Source organism: Miniopterus schreibersii (assembly GCF_964146895.1).
Source record: "Miniopterus schreibersii genome assembly, chromosome: 2".
NCBI classification, from domain to species: domain Eukaryota; kingdom Metazoa; phylum Chordata; class Mammalia; order Chiroptera; family Miniopteridae; genus Miniopterus; species Miniopterus schreibersii.
In genome coordinates, this window is record NC_138102.1 from 14410486 (window position 1) to 14429534 (window position 19049).

A 19049-nucleotide genomic window follows, 5' to 3' on the forward strand; every position below is an offset into this window, starting at 1 on the left:
CGTAGTTTCATGACTCCGCTGCATGTGGCGGCAGAAAGAGCTCACAATGATGTCATGGAAGTTCTGCATAAGCATGGGGCAAAGGTAAGGCGCACCCCTGAAATAAAGCCCAGGCTTGGCATTGAGCAGCCAGCTGCTCCTAAGACTGTTCATTTCTGCAGGAAAATCATAGAAAAAGTAATTTTATAAAGGACTGTTAGTATGTACTTGAATGCATTCTTCTTTAAAGCTGATTTAAATCTTGTTCATAGTAAACATTTGTGTTTTAATTTACTGTTATTCGTCTAGAAAGCAGTAAAATGTAACTATAATCTTACCATTTGAGATACATTTCAGCTTTACATTGTTTTGTGTTAATACTGGAATAAATATATTTTATAGTCAACATCAGTGATGTTATCAGAAAATAATTTAGGTGAATGATAGTCAAAATATTGCTACTTATTTTAAAGACCATCTGTATTTCTTTAACTCATAATGATAATTTTTTCCAATAACCTCAAAACTAAAGACTTTTAATTGTTAAAATACTAATCTTTACTGAAGAATGGAGAAATTAAGATGTATTAATATTTAATACGCAAATTGTTTCTGTCAGCCTGCCTGAGTCATGTCAGAGTCCAAGGTGTTTCGTAAAGCAGAATGGAAGTTTGAGAGGGAGGGACTGACAGTGAAAAACTCACTCATCTGCTCACTTTCAGCATGTTGTGACATATCACACTTTGCACGTGCCCAAATCCGTAGATTTGTGGGCGTTATCCTAAACAGTAGAACCTGTATAAATACTATTGTCGATAATCAGAGGGAATGACCATGACAATCTTATAGCATGAAGAAGTTGTCTGGCTATTTCATGAACTAATATTTTCAGGAATTGTCATACTTAGTGCTGTGCTTTTTTTAAATGAAAATAAGAGAGTTCAAAATTTGCTGATAGTTGTTTGAGGACAAATGACTACTACTTGTCTGTAGGTACTAGTTAAAAAAGAAACATAATCAGAACGTTCCCTAAAGATAAAAGTTACATATTTTAGAGCGAATGAGAATGTAACTGAATTTTAAAGGAAACTTTTAAAGATTAAGAGGATATTTTAAAAATAGATTTTTAGAAAATGTCCAGTTTTTTTTTAATTTTGTTGCCCCTAAAATGATGTAACTATATCACACAGCTATTGTATCTAGGTAATTTAAAAACTTGAAAACAGAAATTTCTAAACTATTTTAAAAGCCTTTCTTAATTTCTGTTTAGATTTTATTGAATCTATTTAAAACATTTTAATGCAGCATCTCCTAATAGATTTGTAAGAACATCAACAAAGTTACAATTTTACTAGCAGAATTTCAATTAAAACCTTAGCACAGTTAGTAAATTACATTAAAAATAAGCAATGTGATTTTAGAAGGCGTGTACTTTTTCCAGTGGCTCCTTTTCAGCCATTGGGACCAACTATTTAAAATGAACTTAGGGGAAAAAAAAGAAAATGAACTTAGAATCAGACCCTCAAATCTAAATCACAATTTTTTATAAGATTTTTCAGTTTTTTAAATTGAGCCAAAAGACATTTTGTACCATTAGTAATAAAAATATTTTTAAAATTTTAATGGTTTCATCTCTTTCCCATTCTTTGTAGTTTTTCTTTTTGTACAAATTTTGTACATATTTATTATGTATTAGTATAGCACTGTTTGATTGTAATTTACAGATGAGCACGTGTATATTGAGAGTGTACTTAAAACATTTTTTATTCATGAGGTGCATGATCCAAAAATTTGGATATCCTTGCTTTAAAAAGACAATTGTTGTTTTTAATTAAAAAATCAGAGTGAGCTGGAATGAAAGGGAACAGAGTTCTATAGTTTTATACCTACTTTGAGGGTACCATACAGCATTGTTACATAAATAATGTCTTGTTGCTTTTCAAGCAGAAAATACTAAGCTAAGTGGGCTTTCTGCTACACTTAAGAGCATCATCTGTTTATCATTGACCTATTTTTAAAAATAGCTTATGTCATTTATAATGTTCTTGAAAAACCATGAATAATGCTCTTCATTTGGGGAAAATATCTATTTGTTATCTCCCATGAGTCATTTCATGAAGGTTCCGTGAAAAATAACATTATTTTATAGCCTATCCTAGTCAGCATTACTCTAGGCCTTTGGTTCTCAATCTTTGTCTGCTGTTGTTCACAATAGATTCTCATCCATAACGTCAAAATTCATCAGTGGGGCATATATTATTTTACACACCCTGGCAGCGATGTAGAATGACTTTTAAACTAGTATATTCTCCCTAGTCCTTCTGCTACAGTTCAGCTAAGTTGAGAATACCTGTTCTTAGGTACATTAAAAGTGGGGAGTTATGAACCAGTAGATACCAATTGCCATCCTCCATTCACTCATTCCCTGGTTCCGAGACAGGCTGCTGCCCCTTAGGATTGGTTATCTGGTGACTGATGCATTAGTAAAAACCCAGCGTAGCTCCTGTGGGCCCCAGTGTTTGCTGGCCTAGTGTTCCTTCTGGGGAACTGAGGTTTCAGTAGATTTTCAGGCAACTCGTGGTTTCCCGTTTGGTTGTAAACCACCTTTGGAACGGCAGCGCCAGCCGTGAGTCCGTCTTCGGCCCCTTACAGTGCTTCTGTCGTCGTGCTGCCCTCTCCTGCTCGTGATGGGCCCGTGCTCAAGTGAGGCGTTAAACCAGAGAAGACAGAGGATTTGGCAGGGAGATTTCATCTGTTTTACTTAGACAGATAGAACTCAGTAATAATTATACAAGCCAAAGCATACTTGTGCTCAGAGCTTGGTGATAGAAACAAAGCTCAGGTGCATTGTATGTGTTATAAACACTCTGTATGTGGAACACAGACAGGCGTACTTTCCAGCTTAGAATCCTCCACTTTCTAGTTTTGTGACTTTGGACTTAATTCCCTGAACCTTAGTTAACTTATTGGTGATACGTGGGTAATAATACCTCTCCTGCAAGTTTTCTTTTTTTTAATTAAATGAGCTTATGGATGTAAGTATGTACTGTAGTACCTGGCACACAAGCAATACTTTGATTACTAGTAAATATAAGCATTGTATTTTTTTCCAAACTTATATTCTATGTATTTCCCTTAAATATCTGGCATTTTATGTAAGACTTATATATCTAATCCCTTTATAATTTTTCAATTTACTAACTCAACAAATACTGAGATGCAAAGTGATCAAGACTGTGTGCTGGATACTAAGGGAAATATCAGTTTGGAAGTTAATGCAATTACCAAACTTGAAACTAACCCTAAACCAATTTAGCGCATTAGTAATGAAGAAGGAAGAGAAAGATGAAAGCCACTTATGAAGGGATAATTATATTACTTGGAAATGAATTGGGTGTTTGAATAGACTTAGAAAATGATGGTACAAATAATGGAAGTAAGAAGGCTAGAGAGAAATACTGGTTTCCATGGCATGATAATGATTGTGTACTTGGAGTTAATGTGATAGAGCAACAATTTTCAACCTTTTTCATCTCACGGCACACAGAAACTAATTACTAAAATTCTGTGGCACACCAAAAATAAATTTTTTGCCCATCAGACAAAAAATGGGTATAATTTTGATTCATTCACACCGGACTGCTATTGTTGTGTTGACTTGTTGTCATTTTTTTGACAGTCTATGGGAAAAGAAGTCAGTGCCCCTAAGTGGTCAAGTATTGCATGTGTTAAAACTCTTGTAGCACACTGATTGAAAATCACTGTGATAGAGGGACATTTAGATAAAACTAGAGGTTGGAAATATAGCACTACAATATGATAAAAGAGAGTTTAGGATTAGAAATACCTATTGGACAGCCATCAACTAGTGCTTATATGTTATGGGATTGAGTAGGATTCCTGATAGAGAAAATATTGAGAGGCTAATTGAGAGTTAAGGACAGAACCTTTGAGGATTTATCCATATGTATAGAGCAGTAATAGAAAGAGGAAACAGAAAGGTCTATCACAGTGTCTATTGAATAAAATAGGAATATGAAGAAAGAGCAGGTGGTCAGTGCTACAGAGAGGAATCAAGGTAGACAATGGCATTTAACTTGGCAATTTTCATATAAAGGCTTTGGTAGCTTTGGGAGGACGCACTCCAAAGATATAGAGGCAGAGAATTAAATTAGGGTCTGGGCAATAAACAGCATACTCAGAGTTTATAATTTGAGGAAAGTTTAATAAAGAAATTATATACAAAGGTGTGGGCAAGGTTTAAGGAAATCGAGAAGGGATGAGGTAGTACTGGCAGCAAGTGGGAGATGTTACCATCCCTTGGCCTGAAGGGGGGAAGAAAGGAAGAGGTCACTGGAACAAGAAGGGGGATAGCTGTGTGGAAAAGGCCATCTGGTGGCACCTGCAGCGCTTGATAGAGGCTCTGTCTAGCTCTCCTCCTGCCATTGCTTTCCCATTGGCTAAATGCAATGAGAAGCTAAAGACCACAAGAGCCGATTAGTGTGATCTGTACAAGTGACTTCCCCAGGACATAGAGCAGGGTGGAGAATGGCTATGGATTCAGAGGAGCAAACAGGCAATGTTCAGCCAAAGTGTAGAAAAACAAATGTCTAGTAAGGAAAGGAGGAGTATAAGAAAATGCAGGCATTAACCCACATATGTGAGAAATCTACTTTATAGGAGTAGAATTCTGTGTCTTAAAAAAATGAATAATTTTCACTACAAACGCCCTGCCTTGCAAGATTGCTGTAAAGCTGAATTAAATAGGAGAGACATAAAGATTTTACCCTTCAGGGAGCAGTGTTTTCTTTATTATCATTAGTCTGCCCTGGCATTCCACACTCTATTACTGCTGCCTTGTCTGCTGTTGTTATTAAGTAGAACTTGAGCCCCAATTGCATATGGTATTATTAATACCTAAAAACAAAAGGTTTCATTCAGAGGTGCTTTTTCATACATAAAAAAAGCACTGCTATTGTGTCATTAGTGATCATCTGTTAAATGTGTAGAAGATGAAGAAATTTCTTTTGATCATAATGTCTTTATTTGACAGATTTATTTATATTGTATGTAAGAAGAAATTGTGTCAATAGTAATTGGCATTGAATGGGCTTATTTCTCACATTGAGAAGTAATCAAGAGTCTTTGATCATGTTAGCTCATTATAACGATTATTATTCTATTCTAGAAGTGGATTGATAAGCAGATTCCGTTAGCCCAAAAGATCCAGAGTATCTTTTGTAGTTCAGATAACATCTGAGGTTTGAACATATCAAAATACAGATTAAAGGGCCAGTGTCTCAGAGATATCAGTTACCAGTAACAGAGCAAGTGAATTTAGATTAAGCACAAATGGAAATCTAGTCTGTACTTACATAAATGTATGCTTATTGCTTTTTTGAGATAATCATACAGTTATCCCGTAGAAATAATCTGCAGGAATTGGAGCTAAGATTCACCAAAGTCTAGAACAAGGAATTTGGGAACTGTTGGGTGCCTTGGGTGCCGTTCTCTCTGTATGTCTCTCTCTCTCTTTCAGAGGTTGCATGAGTTTCTTTTTCCTGACACTCTTGTTCATCTACTTCATTCTTTTTTTTAATAGACTATATTTTTTTGTTTTACTTTTGTGTGGCCTAAATATGGTCTTCGCAGCCCCTACTTTGACTTAGAAATATCTCACCTGCAGCTACCATCTCTCCCAAGTCTCAGGGATGAGAAGAGGAGAATATGATTGAGACTTCAGTTTGTTTGGCACAGCTGTGGGATTGGCACCCTCTAGTCTAATCAGCTGTGCTCAGGGAGTTATTTCTCAGGCACGTAGGGCTCATGAGAAGGTAAGTATCCCTTTACTAAAGCAAAGAAATTATATGCTATTAGAATATTTATGCATACCTCTTTTTGGATAGCTTGTCTCTCTTAAAATTCCACGTGAATTTTGAAGGTTCACAAATAATAATACACTCAAGTTCAGCTAAAATGAATTTATTTGTTAGTCAGAAGCTATGATTAGCCCACTAGGCACAGAAAAGGGGAGTAATGGAAATCTGAAAAGGTATATTGGAGCAAGATCTTGACAGTCTCAATTTGAGAGTTTTGATTTTGTTCTCAAAGTACTGGAGAGCCATTGGAAAGTTTTGAATAAGTAGGTGGCATTAACAGAATCCTGCTTCAGGAAGATAGATACTTTCTCTTCGAAAACCAATTACAGAAATAAAGACTTAAGGTACATGTATAATAGCTGGTATAATCATTTAGCAGTATTCAGTATTCAACAAAAAAGAGCTTTGTAAGATTTTTGTAAAGAGACATGATATCGAGATAATGTTTCTTACTTTCAAGCTAAAAAGGCTATAATATGCCTGCCCCCTGTTCCCTAGGTTATAATCTCTGTTAACCAGGACATAGACCTGTTCTAGATCCCTATCTTTTGTTTCTCTATTATTTGTTTATTAATGCCTGTTGTTATTATTTTTTTATTGTTCACTTTCACTACAAGGTGTCCTAAGTTGGGGGGAAAATACACATTGTCACTCTAGCTAAAGGAATACAGAGACTAGTGTCAACTCTCAAGTACTTAAAATCAGGTTAAAATTTAGATATACATATGTTTCATAGTTAAAGAAAAATTACAATGTGAGTCAACAATAAATGCTTGATTACAGAAATGTCACAGAGCAGTTCATGGTTAATTACCAAATGAGTTATATGATAGCTTTAAATTTAGTAGAGAAATGAACTCAGCCTCAAGGTTAGCTCGTTGAGATTAGGTTATTTCACACTGATTAGAGTATTGAAAGATTCCCCTTAGCCTTTTCCTTATAGTCTGCTTGCTGGTTTCCAGAACTGTTTTGGCATGTTTGAATCATAATTTATGTCCTATATATTTTAAACCAAATGCCAGTGGAATTTATATCATTTATCCAATTAGCCTCTTTAGGAAAATCATTATTACTACTCACATAGAAATAAAGATAAATACCTCAGGTTGCTATCTCTAGATACAAAAGGGAAAAGGGGGAATCTGTTTTGTCTCTAAAACTCCCAGACATCTGTTATTTTCCTGACACCTTCTGAGTATATATATATCTCAAGCCATTCCTACCCAATTAATTCCCACAATTGGAGTATAACACATTAAATGTAGCATTTTTCTTATTTGGGGCAGTTTCTGTACTTTAGTGAAAATAGCCTCTTTAGCTGAATGGTAAGCATTTCTGATGATATCCTCTATCATGTCCTTGTGGTGGATATTGCGATAAAGGAAAATAGGACTGGATTGAAAAAAGACTTGATCAGAAAAATTGATTTAACATTTCCAGACTTCTTCAGTAAGTAAGTATGTTGGTAGTCCAAATAATATTAAGAATTAAAGTTGTATGTCTTTAAAATATGAAGAGTAAATTGATGGTGATGTATATAAAATAAATCTGTCAAGTATATATTTTAGGCTGAAAACAAATTATGGACAGCAATACATATACATTTGATTTGAAAGTTCTAGAAGAATCCTTGCGAGTGGCAGTCACATTTATTTAATAACTCAGCTTGATGACCATTGAGGCACTTAAATATATGTATAATACTAGACTATATTTCTTTGTTTCTTGAAGAGTTTGATTCTTATGTATAAAGAATATTTTAAATGTTACTAAGCCTATGTTTTTTTGCCTTAGTGAGTAATGGTCAGTGTGTGAGTCAAAATTGTCAAAGCCAAGAATATAAAAAACAGTGTTTTCTTGGAGATCTTCCAGGTCAGAGGCTCTATTCTGTCCTTTAGTTGGCCTTTTTTTAGTGCTTCCAGTATTGGTATTGTGGATGGCATGCACAAGTCATTTAATCTATATTTCTCCAACAATAGAGTGAATTACTATCATTTGCCATTTATCTTATAGAATGGTAGAGATTAGAGTAATAAATCCAACCTCATGAGAATCTTCTTTAAACAATTAGAGTTCCCTATAATTCTCTGGGATCACAGTGAAATAAAATTACACTAGCTCCAAAATATCACTTTTCCTCACTGTGAAACGGAATTAGAGCAGTAATACAAATCCTTCCAGATTACTCATTTAAAAAACCAGGGATTGAGTAACTGCAGCCATGTAAAACAGTTACTGCTGCCCTATGAAAACAAATATATACTTACTGTGGAAGACACACACATTTTGCTCTTCTGTGCCTTAAACCACGCCAGAATATTTGGAAGAAAAAAGAAGGTTGACCACTTTTTAGAGACCCCTGATTCTATCCTGTGACTGAGTGGTAAAAGGATAAACAAAGGTAGAACATTAAAAGTATTAATATGAGAGAAAGTTGGGAACCTTACATTTTTTTTCAGTTGTGAATCAGTTTAAAGATCTGTCTGTAATGACACAAGCAGATAGTCGATTTTTTTTATCCAGTAATCATTTTTTCCTTTCTTCCTTGCCTCAGAACAGGGGTCAGCAAACATTTTTTTAAAAGTCCAAATAGAAAATATTTAGGCTTTGTGGGCTGAGACACAATCGACAATTATATAGAGATATTTATATGGCCATTTAAAATATAATCGTTAAAAAATGTGAAAAGCGTTCTTAGTTTGCAGGCAGTCCCACTGGTGGGACTTGATCAGAGCCATGGATCATAGCTTGCAGCTTGTTCTATTGAACTTTTTTTCATGCATAGGAGCTTCAGGGAAGGCTGGGCCTGAAGCAATTCTGGTAATTTCGTTCTCCTTGCTAGTGACTAGTGTAGCTTGGGTGCAGGAAACATTTCTGGCTCCAGCCCTGAAGAGAAGAAGCCTGCTGGGCTTCTCTTTTAAAATAGATGTTAAAAACTTGCCTTTTGGCCTTGGACAAGAATGTATGGCGTTGGTGCGTGGAGCTGCCACAGTCCCATTTTGACCATAGAGGGACAAGCCTGGAGTCCTGAGATTGTTGGGCCTGAGAAATTGATGACACTTGTGTCTTGCGAGGAGTAATTCCTCCTCATGAAAGCCCTTACAGAAGGTTCAGTGTTTCCCGTTGTCCATTGTCGTCCTAAGTGGCTGTACAGAGTGTCACCACACTGTCCCCGTCCTGCGCGTTGCCAGGAATGAGTACTTCTGCTCCATTACTCGCTGATACTTTCAGTGACTCCCTGTAGTGCCTCCGCTTTGTTGTCTGATGAAGCACTGCATAGATACTCTTTGTTGCTGATACCATTTCGAGTCTGAGGGAGAATTAGTGTTCTTTCATAATAAAAAATACGTTCACTAAAGCAGAGAATTTTGTGTTATTCTGGTCTGTCTTGTACTTTAAGGAAATTGGGCTTTCTGAAATATTAGAATATAATCCTACTATAGAGATGAGTAACTGCCTCATGTGTATAAATACAGGGATGAGGGAATAAAGCTTCTGTATATGATCAAGATTTTAGCTTTCTAGGGTTATCAGGCAGTCCTCGTCAAATGGTTGGGATTGTTTTAGCTAAAAAGTTCCCTTTATAAATTAATTCTAGTAACCATTTACACATTACTCTATTTTTTAAATTCATTCAGAAGACATTTCTGAAGCTCCAACTATGCCCTAGACATTTTTTTTCTTGGGGAGGGTGAAAGTAGAGGGAGAAGTTACATTTAAGGTTGTCATAGTCATTGCTTTTAAATAGCTTACAAATTACAAAAAGCACCTAACAGAGCCTAAGAGTAGTAAGTGTTAGTTTCATCTCTCCCTCCCTTAGGAGAATTCTTAGGAGATAAACAGCTTAGCTCTGGTTTTGACAGGTACATACAAAGGGAAGGAACATGAAGCAGAGAGAAGAGCACGGTAGAGAAATGAGAGCGCAGGGAGCACAGTAGAGTTGCACCCTGGACCACCCCTTTCGAAACATGGAGAGGAAGGAGAAATAGTAATTTAAACAATTTTAGAGAGTGGTGATTTTTGCCCAGTGTTTCACTCCATGAGTGCATGCCCCAGAGTGAGTGAGATAGGAAAAGTGAATCTGCTGTTTTGTTTGCACTCAGTTCCACCATACATATTTACAGAGAGAACCTGTTCTTACACATAGTGTGCTTTTAATGTTTAAAGATACTTTCTGTACTTTATCTGCTGTTTAGTCCATCTGCTCAGAAGCTGGGGTAAACTGGCTGGTGTTGAATTTACCAAGAAGCTTTATGTCTGTCTCTCCCATTGCATTGCTACGGTGTTTCCAAGGATAATTTTGACCAAAGGAGTATTTTACCTTTTGCAGTGACTTTAGAAACTAACCGTCATAAAGTGGGGCTTCAGTATAATCTGATTAAGCTGGAGCATGGCCCTAGCAAACAGTGATGGAAAAATATAGTATAAAGCAAGGTGGTGTAAAAGTAAATTATGGGTGGTCTCAAATGACATGCTGAGGGATTCATTCAAGTTTATTTGAAGAGTCACTAAGCTGAGGAATAACTTGGTAAGGTCCCTATTTTGGAGTAATAATTCTCAAATCATGTTCCCATGATTTAACAAGCTGCATTGGGGATTTTCATCACTGTAATTGAAGAATTTAGTGGGTTTCTTACCCAGTTTCCAGAGAAATGTTAATTAGAATATTCTCGAATTTAAGTTTTTCTCCTGTGGTAAAAAAATACTAAAGAAATATTCAGAGAAAAATTCAAGAAGTTCAGGTTGGCAGCTCGTGTTTTCCATCAGTACCTGCTAATGGCTGTGCTTTTATGCTGTGTGTGTATAATCAGTCATTTTTCTGATAGCAAAGGTGCTATAATTAAATATGTCAGTATTTCACGGTGAATTTTGTGAAACACCATTAAGAATTTAGATGAACCCTTGCTTAAACAAGTGTGACAGCCTTACTTGTAATGATGAAAGACTAAAGGCAGGAAGAGCTTAGACCTTTCCTTACTCGTGCATTTGGTAGGTGTGCACAGTGTTTTGCATAACCAGCAAGCAGATACTTGAGAATTTACTGTGCGCCATTAGCAGGGACTTCCTAGAGGGCTCAGGAAACCTAATACAGTCCGTATTGTCAATGACCTTAGTTTTACTTGGTAAACAAAAACCATCCCAATGTTATAGTTTTTAAGATAGCACTGAATTGACATAGGTGTTCAGAAAGGAAGTAATTATCGAGGCTTCATATAATCAAGGCGGGCTTCTTAGAAGAGGGGAGACTTTCACTGGATCTCATAATCCAGAAAGGCAGAAAGGGCTCCTCTGATGTAGCAGAATGAACTGTGAACATGGACTCGGGTCTGACTGGAGTAGAAGGGATTTACTGGGCATCCTGGAAAACAGGTTAGGACCAGTTAGGTTTGATCAAATTATAAACATGATCCAGAAATTTAATGTTCTCCTTGTCTTAAAACTAGCTAAATAACTATTCTTTAGAACTCTTCAAACTTTAAAAAATGGAACATTTGAATCTTCAAATCATTTTTTGTTTGTTAAATGTGTTTGTAATTCAACTAGGGCATTTTATTATAATTATTTACTAAAACTAGAAGAGAAATCTAATGAACTGCTTTAACTCTCTTTGTTTACCTATTCTGTTGTTTTTATATTCTGAGAACAAGTTTGATAAAACACATCCAAAAGTATTTGATGTACATCTTTGATAGGCTAGGCAGTGGATATCGGACAAAGTTCCAGCCACGTTCTAGTTGTTGAGGGGAATGGCCGGAAGTAGAGGATGGACAGAAAGACGGTCATTTAGGGAAAGAATAGGTATGTTGTAATTTTCAATAAGGTGGTCAGAGAAGGGTAACTGAAGAAGATGATATTTCTTCAGAACCGGTGAGCGTAGTTAATCATTATCTGTGGCATTTTTCAAAAAGTTTTGACAATTGCCTTTTCTCATTTGAATGTTTTTGCTTGAGTATCAAAGGGAACGAAATGAGATGCTCGATTTCACGTGCCCACCCCATGACTTTCCAGATGAACGCGCTGGACACTCTTGGTCAGACTGCTTTGCACCGAGCTGCCCTCGCCGGCCACCTGCAGACCTGCCGCCTCCTGCTGAGTTACGGCTCGGACCCCTCCATCATCTCCCTGCAAGGCTTCACGGCGGCGCAGATGGGGAACGAAGCAGTGCAGCAGATCCTGAGTGGTGGGTTCGCGGAGCTGACCCTGGCATTCTCTCCCCCAGCCCCTGAGAGCACACGCAGGCTTCGTACCTCCTGTTTTCAGAAGCTCCTGGAATGTTCTTTTGTTCATTTGAATATTTTTCTTGTCTTCCTTGCTTTTAGCTTAGCCCGTGGCCCTCTCAGTCCGCCTTTTTGGTGAGGTGAAATAGGTGTCATGAGAAACAGGCAAATACTCTCTTTAATTTTTTTAAATTAAAAACCTGACTCATGTGTGTTACAGTCAGAAGTTAGTTAAAGCTTATATAAGCACTGTGGAATTATAGTAACTCTAAAATCTATCAATAGAGAAAATTACAGATCATTCATATGGTAATGATCTTTAATTAATTGTATATTTAAACCAGGAAAAGACAAGATAATTTCATAAAAGTGCTGTGTTTTGTAATTCTTAACTTCATTTCACTTTTATGAAATTATCTTGTCTTTTCCTGGTTTAAATATAATTATAAAACCTGGCTGAGTGTTAACAGTGCCTACCTAGTACAGTGTTTGATACTTTAAGTACTTAGTTTATTGAGGCAGATTATACATAAGACTGATATGAAAATAGGCACTAGTTTCCAAAGCCCCAAAATTAGGCCAAGTAACACAGTCCATCTACTGAAAAATGATGAACTTGATACAAAAGAAATTTCATATAATTGACCCTTATTTCTCATTTCTTAAATTTTGTCTGTGGAATTTATCTGCTCCAGAATGACGTAAACTGGAAGAGTAAAGTGGGGAAGGCAGCAGAGTTGGGATCAGAAGTCCTACTTCTTATTCCTACCTATAGCCCAGTCCTTTACTCCATCAGGCACCGGGCCCCCTTTTTATAATGAGTATTTTATAACATCCCTTTACTATCCAGAAATGATTCATAAATAATATGGTCTAACTATACAGATACCTTCCAAAAACCTATATTAAATGTCCGAACTATAATATATAGAGAAAATGACAGTAAGTTTTAATTATAAACTACTGGCAATATTTATGTCAAAATTAATGTCAGATTAAAGAAAAGAAGCTATTTTTTTATAAATGAGCATTTTAAAATTATTTTAGAAGATGGGACTTTTTTCTCTAGACCTGCTCTATCCAGTTGGTAATAGCCACTAGCTACATGTGGCTAAATTTAAATTAGTTAAAATTAAATAAAATGTTTAAATCATTTATCAGTTGTGCTAGCCACATTTCAGGTCTCAATAGCCGCACATGGCTGGTGGCTACTGTATTAGCACAGTATTTCTAGCATCACAGACAGTTCTTTTGAACAGATCTTGACCTGAATTCTTCTGATTTTGTATTCCATTGTGGTTATTGCATTGCTTTTACTTAATCCTTTACAGGGGTAAGGATTTGGGGACTTATGATAGCTAAATTAAAATTGAAAATCCATTTGCATTTGCACCTTGAAATAAGCCACTAAGACTATTGCCAGTCCTATAGTCTTAATACTAACTGAACAAGTCTACAGGAGATTTTTAGAAATAGCCAACTGCCTTTCAGGCTTTGAAACTTTAGGGTTTTGTTTGTTTATTTGCTTTTTAATTCTGGTGAGACAGAATAGAGTTGGAGAAAAAATTAGATATCTATCTCCAGCCTTTGACCTTAGGTGAAATATTTATTTTCACTCTCTACAAAAGCCAGTGTGCTTATAAAGGATTTTACTAATACAGTAGTTTGCATATCAGCTAGTCTTCTTTTGCCTATATTTCCTTTTTAACTTCATTTTTACATCCTTTTTTTAAATTTTTAAATTTATTTTAATTTTTTTAAAACATATCTTTATTGATTTCAGAGAGAGGGAAGAAGGGGGAGAGAGAGAGAGAGAGAAACATCAATGATGAGAGAGTCATTGATCGGCTGCCTAGCCTGCAACTCGGGCATGTGCCCTGACCGGGAATCGAACCCCGATCTCCTGGATCCTAGCTTGATGCTCAACCGCTGAGCCACGCCCAGCTGGGCTATCCTTTTTTTTTTTAAATTGTGCATCTCTTTGTATGAAGTTCCTGGACTGTGTGTCTGTGTGTGTATGTGTGTGTGTGTCCTTTCAGCTAATATTTGTTCATATTGTTTCTAAAAATGAATCTGCTCTAGCGTGTTCAGGATTTATAATGGATGCAATGTTTGTATGGTAATTAATTAATATCTTTAAATAACTTGTTTACTCTCTACTCTGACTAGGACTAAGACTTTCTCATAGTTCTCAGAAACATCTTATATTTGCATTACAATTTTTGTTTGATTGCAAAATTATACCCTTTGCAAATCAGTCTGCATCAAGACAGGGTGTGCCAGTTTCACATCGTTTTTAGAATTAAAAAATTAAGCCATATTTTTATCCTTCAAATGCTAGGATCTGAAAATATCCAAAGTTCTAACTATATACATAAACAGTTGTCATTTTATTCTGTTGAAATGATAAACTAAAAGTATTATCTATAGATTTCCTAAGACTCTTTCAGTGAGTTTTACCAACTGCCAGAATCACTGTCATAGGGACATATGCACTTTAAGTGCAGTAATGTCATGCACAGTTAGAATGGAGGCAAATGAGACGTGAAAGACACAGTAGAATAGGGAAAGCCAAAGAGCTAAGGTTTGACATACACACTGACCCCAATATAGAAGAGCATGGAAGTCAGTTCAGCAAATGCTTTCTGAATGTTCTCCATGTGACAAGGAATATAAAGATGAGCCAGACCTGATTCCCTTCCTCAACACTTCCACAAACTAACAATGTAATAAACTCTCTTTTAAAGAAAATGATTTTTGATATTTCAAAAGTGTACTTGAAATACTCTCTTTTCCTCCTTTTTACCTTAACATTTTACCTGTGTACTATTATTAGTATAACTAAATAAATACCGTTTCTCTTCTGTTGAAAAGTTCTCATAACTTACTCTGTAAAAGCCTTTCTCTTGAATGAAACATTTTAGACTAGAAAGAGGCAAAGTATTTCTTCTGAAACCTAAAGCCTTTTTTTAGCATCAGTTGATCTTCCTATTTGTACAATAGCCTCAAGAAAGATGTCTTTAATCATAATGTGATCTTAAATCTGAAAGGAAATTTAAGGTAAACCAGCAGTCACTTAATAGGTGCGAAAACTAAGCTAAGCTATTAAGTAATTTTTCAATCACAGTTAATAGAGCCCAGTCTCAATCTAGTCTCCTGGACTTCAGTCCTTTTTCTGTATTATCTGAGTGTGTGTACACATTATAAAAGCCACACTTAATGTTCAGAAATGTATTTCGAGTGATATAGAAAGATTGGTTCTTTTTTTAAACTTTTTCATTTGGGCCAGTGTGTAATGAATTTTTGGTTTGTTTTTATTGGATTAATCAAAATACTTCATTTGTTAGCCTCAGACTTGTAGACTTAACAGCCTGATTTGATTATATTCTTAGCATTTATATCACATCCCCAATTTGCAGACATTTTAAATTGTAGCCATTCAATAAATGTGAATTAAATTTATGTATTTAGTAGGCATTGTTTGTACACTGATTATATTTTCTTAGATCACTAATTTTAGGAGTAGTACTTCTGTTTCATGTTGAGGAAACTGAGGCCCAAAAGAAAGGCTAAACATCAAGTACTGAAAGTTGAGTGGCTTCCCTCGGTTTGCATAACAAAATCCATAGCAAAGCTTTGCTACAACACTTTGTAAAACCAATGTATCATGAAGATGATCATGATCTCATGGCTCTATGTTTCTTCATTTCCCTTTGCCAAGTTTTGACCAGAAAATTTGAAGGATAGAGTAGTAGAGTTGGAGACGGATTTATGTGTCTTAGCATTTATTTAAATTTGGCTTAGAATGAGATGGATATAGATTGAAGTAAGAAACCACTTATTTCTTGTTTGAAAAAGATTGGGGAAAACCCCTATATTAGGTCTTAGAATCTGATTCCTTAATTATTCAACAGATAATTTTCCCTCCTTAACTACTCTGTGATTCCTTGAAAACCAACACTAATCTTTCCTTCCTTTTATGTAGAAAGTACACCTGTACGTACTTCTGATGTTGACTATCGACTCTTAGAGGCATCTAAAGCTGGAGACTTGGAAACTGTGAAGGTAAGTTAATGCTTAATGTCTTGAGTAGCGCTATTGAACCTCTGCTAACCAATTCATTTAAAGCTTGTAAGTGAAACTACTCAAATCCAAACAGTGACAGAGATGAGCAGAATAGATACATAAACAAGAGAGATATTTAACCACAAAAATTTCCTAGTATGTGCCTTGTATCCATTAAACTACTTTTTAGTCACTTTTCTTCTGGTTATGTGATAGCTCTTTTATTTTCACATATATTAATTAAAGTATTACTTTTGGCTGTGTTCTTAAATTTCTAAGCTAGTTCAAGCTCAGTAAGATTTGAACAATGTTTCTTGAAGTTTTCCAAGAGATTCTCACATTGGCTCTGGGAAAGCATTATGATCCCACAACCATTTGGAATTATCTGCATGCAGAAGACAGATTTTCCTTTTTATGTAACTCTGCTTACCAAAAAAATTTTATCAACCTTTATTTGTGGTATAGAAACAGGTTATAGATTTAATGTTTCTCAAATAAAAATTATATTCCTTTATCGAATATACTTTTTAAAACATACACACTTCCCATCTACAATCATTCATGTAGGGATGAAGATAGCAGAAAGGGTTTTATTTTTTTAAGAAAGGCCAATTGCAATATTGATATTGACAGTCATACCAAATTATTTTTTACAAACTAAACTTTGTCACTTATTAATAAGCAAACTCTGTTTTTGTGATTTTTAGTAAACCCATTTTAGCACTCTTGATGAAGTATACTATTTGAAAATGGCAGTAAACACTTTCTAAGCTCTGTGGCCTAGAAATTTTATTTTTGTTTTAATATGTAGTTACTTTCAGTCTCTTTCATCTTATAATAACATCTAAGTTATTTAAAGAAAAACAGTAAATATCAGTTGTAATAGCCACTGGAGAGAAATTTTCAAGTTCTTTTAGATCTAAAATTGAATATTTTTTTCCTTAAAAATACTTCTATCATTTGAAGTATATCCTAATAAAGGAAAATCTTTAAATATAAAAATGATTAGAACTCCTTTTCTGTGCCACAGCATGGTACTCTCAGCACTAGGATTACTACATTTGCCCATTATAATTAAATTAATAGTTTATATTTTTAATGTAATAAAGTAACAATTCCATATGTTTTGTATGTAACAGGCAAATAATCTGCACCTTTCAGGTTTACTAAACAGTCTATTCACAATAAAGGCCAGCTATATTTTTTTTAATAGAATTGAAATGCACAAGAAAGCAAAGCACAAATTAAGTGAGAATTAAGCCGGATGAATTTCTTTCCCTAGAGGCTTTAGAAAGTATTAGAAATTAGATATTAGAAGAAAAGCTGTTTGCTGAGCAACATATTTGACATGGTGTAAAGCAGGTGGAAAGGATGTAAAATTGCTTTGCCATTCAAAGAGAAAGTGAAACGGACTAGAGAATAAAGAACTTGCAAATATTTAATAAGCAGAATGGGCTTTCATTTTTGTAACCTAGCAAAATGAGTTGTTTCTTCATTTCCTTCTGTATTTTTATTTTGCCAGTATTCTCTGGGAAAGTTAATTTAGAAAATAAGAACCAGAAGAAAAAGCAGCAGCATGAGGAAGCAGCTTCAGTCATCTAAGATACCATTGGTGTTTACTAGCAGCTTTTGCAGCCTTTCATTCTAGTTTTTGTGCTATTTGTTTCTATTTAATTTTCGCTTTTGATGTATTAATGTAGCCACAGACTCACTTTTCATGGAGAGATAAGATGTTGACCTGACCAGGTGGTAATGTTCTTCAGAAGTTACAATCAGTCTGGTGCGTTTCCGCATGGAGTTGATAGAAGTGTGGGCTCTCCCTTTACTGCCCAGACTTTTTTCTGTCATGTAAAAATTGTGCCACCTGAAAAGTCCTGTTTTTACCCTACCAGTGTGAAAAACCCTACTTAGTGTATCAGTAGAAACAGGTTCTTAGTTTTTGACCAACCATGCAGAAAAAGACCAAGAGATTAATAATCAGGAAGATAGGGCCCGAGTCTCCCTGCCACCCCTTACCAACTCCTGAAAAGGGTTTCACTTAGCCTCACTGTGCCTTGGTGTATTATCTGTAAAATGGAGAATGGTCACCGTCTCATATAGATAGTGATTCACTGAAAGAATATGACTTTTTTATACATTGTAAATGTTTGTTCCAGTATTATTGTAATTTACCTGTCACCTCAATGATGCAGCCTATCAGCCCTTACTTTGCTCCCTGCTGCTTATAATCAAACAGAATGGAGCTTGTGCTGCAGTGGTGACGTTCCCAAGGAGGAAAGGAGACAGCAGAGCTTTGGAGGGCAGAGCTGAAGGAGATGGAAGTAAAGCCAAAGACTGGAATGTGATTAGGATCATTTTGACTTGTTGAGTTAGGCAAACATCCCCCAAAGATCAAGTAAAGCACTCTGGACAAATGGCCTTGCTGTAGTGGATCACAGGGCCATGTGCATGGCCCAGACAGAATTCATATAAGTTTTCCAGGGCCTTTCTGCTCGCCATGTCAGAGGAGACAAGAACTCTGGGTAACTGCAGTCAAGCAGGGTTGCTCTGTTTTGAGGGAAGAATGGCTAAAAGATGCTAAAACAGGCAGACATGCTGCAATAAGCAGCCTCGGAGCAAAAGCTATATAAAGATAAAAAGGGAAGGCACCAGTTGCCTTGCAAATGCTTGCTTCATTATGGGTTTTTCTTTTTGGTTAGGGTTTTGGCCAGGAAATGGTGAAAAAGATTCCATTGCTCTGTAAACAGGAAGAAAATTTCTAGACACTAAAACCAAGCATAGTGCTGAATTTTAAACATCACTTACATTATCTAACCTTTGGAAATAAATATTCATTAGAAAATTCCAAGTTATACAAGATGCGTGCAGTATTTTGGAGCAAAGTCTGTGACTAAATATTAATGTTGTT

The 19049-nt window shown here is 35.7% G+C and overlaps 1 protein-coding gene across 1 annotated transcript in view; it reads left to right on the forward strand.

Annotated features, from left to right (window-relative positions):
- The window catches only part of TNKS (tankyrase), a 159650-nt gene that overhangs the window by 108868 nt on the left and 31733 nt on the right, over positions 1-19049 (forward strand). Inside the window, exons 11-13 of the mRNA XM_081130258.1 lie at positions 6-84; positions 11868-12039; positions 16062-16141. Of these exons, the coding sequence (XP_080986384.1) occupies positions 6-84; positions 11868-12039; positions 16062-16141 (331 nt within the window). The remainder of the gene's footprint in view (positions 1-5; positions 85-11867; positions 12040-16061; positions 16142-19049) is intronic.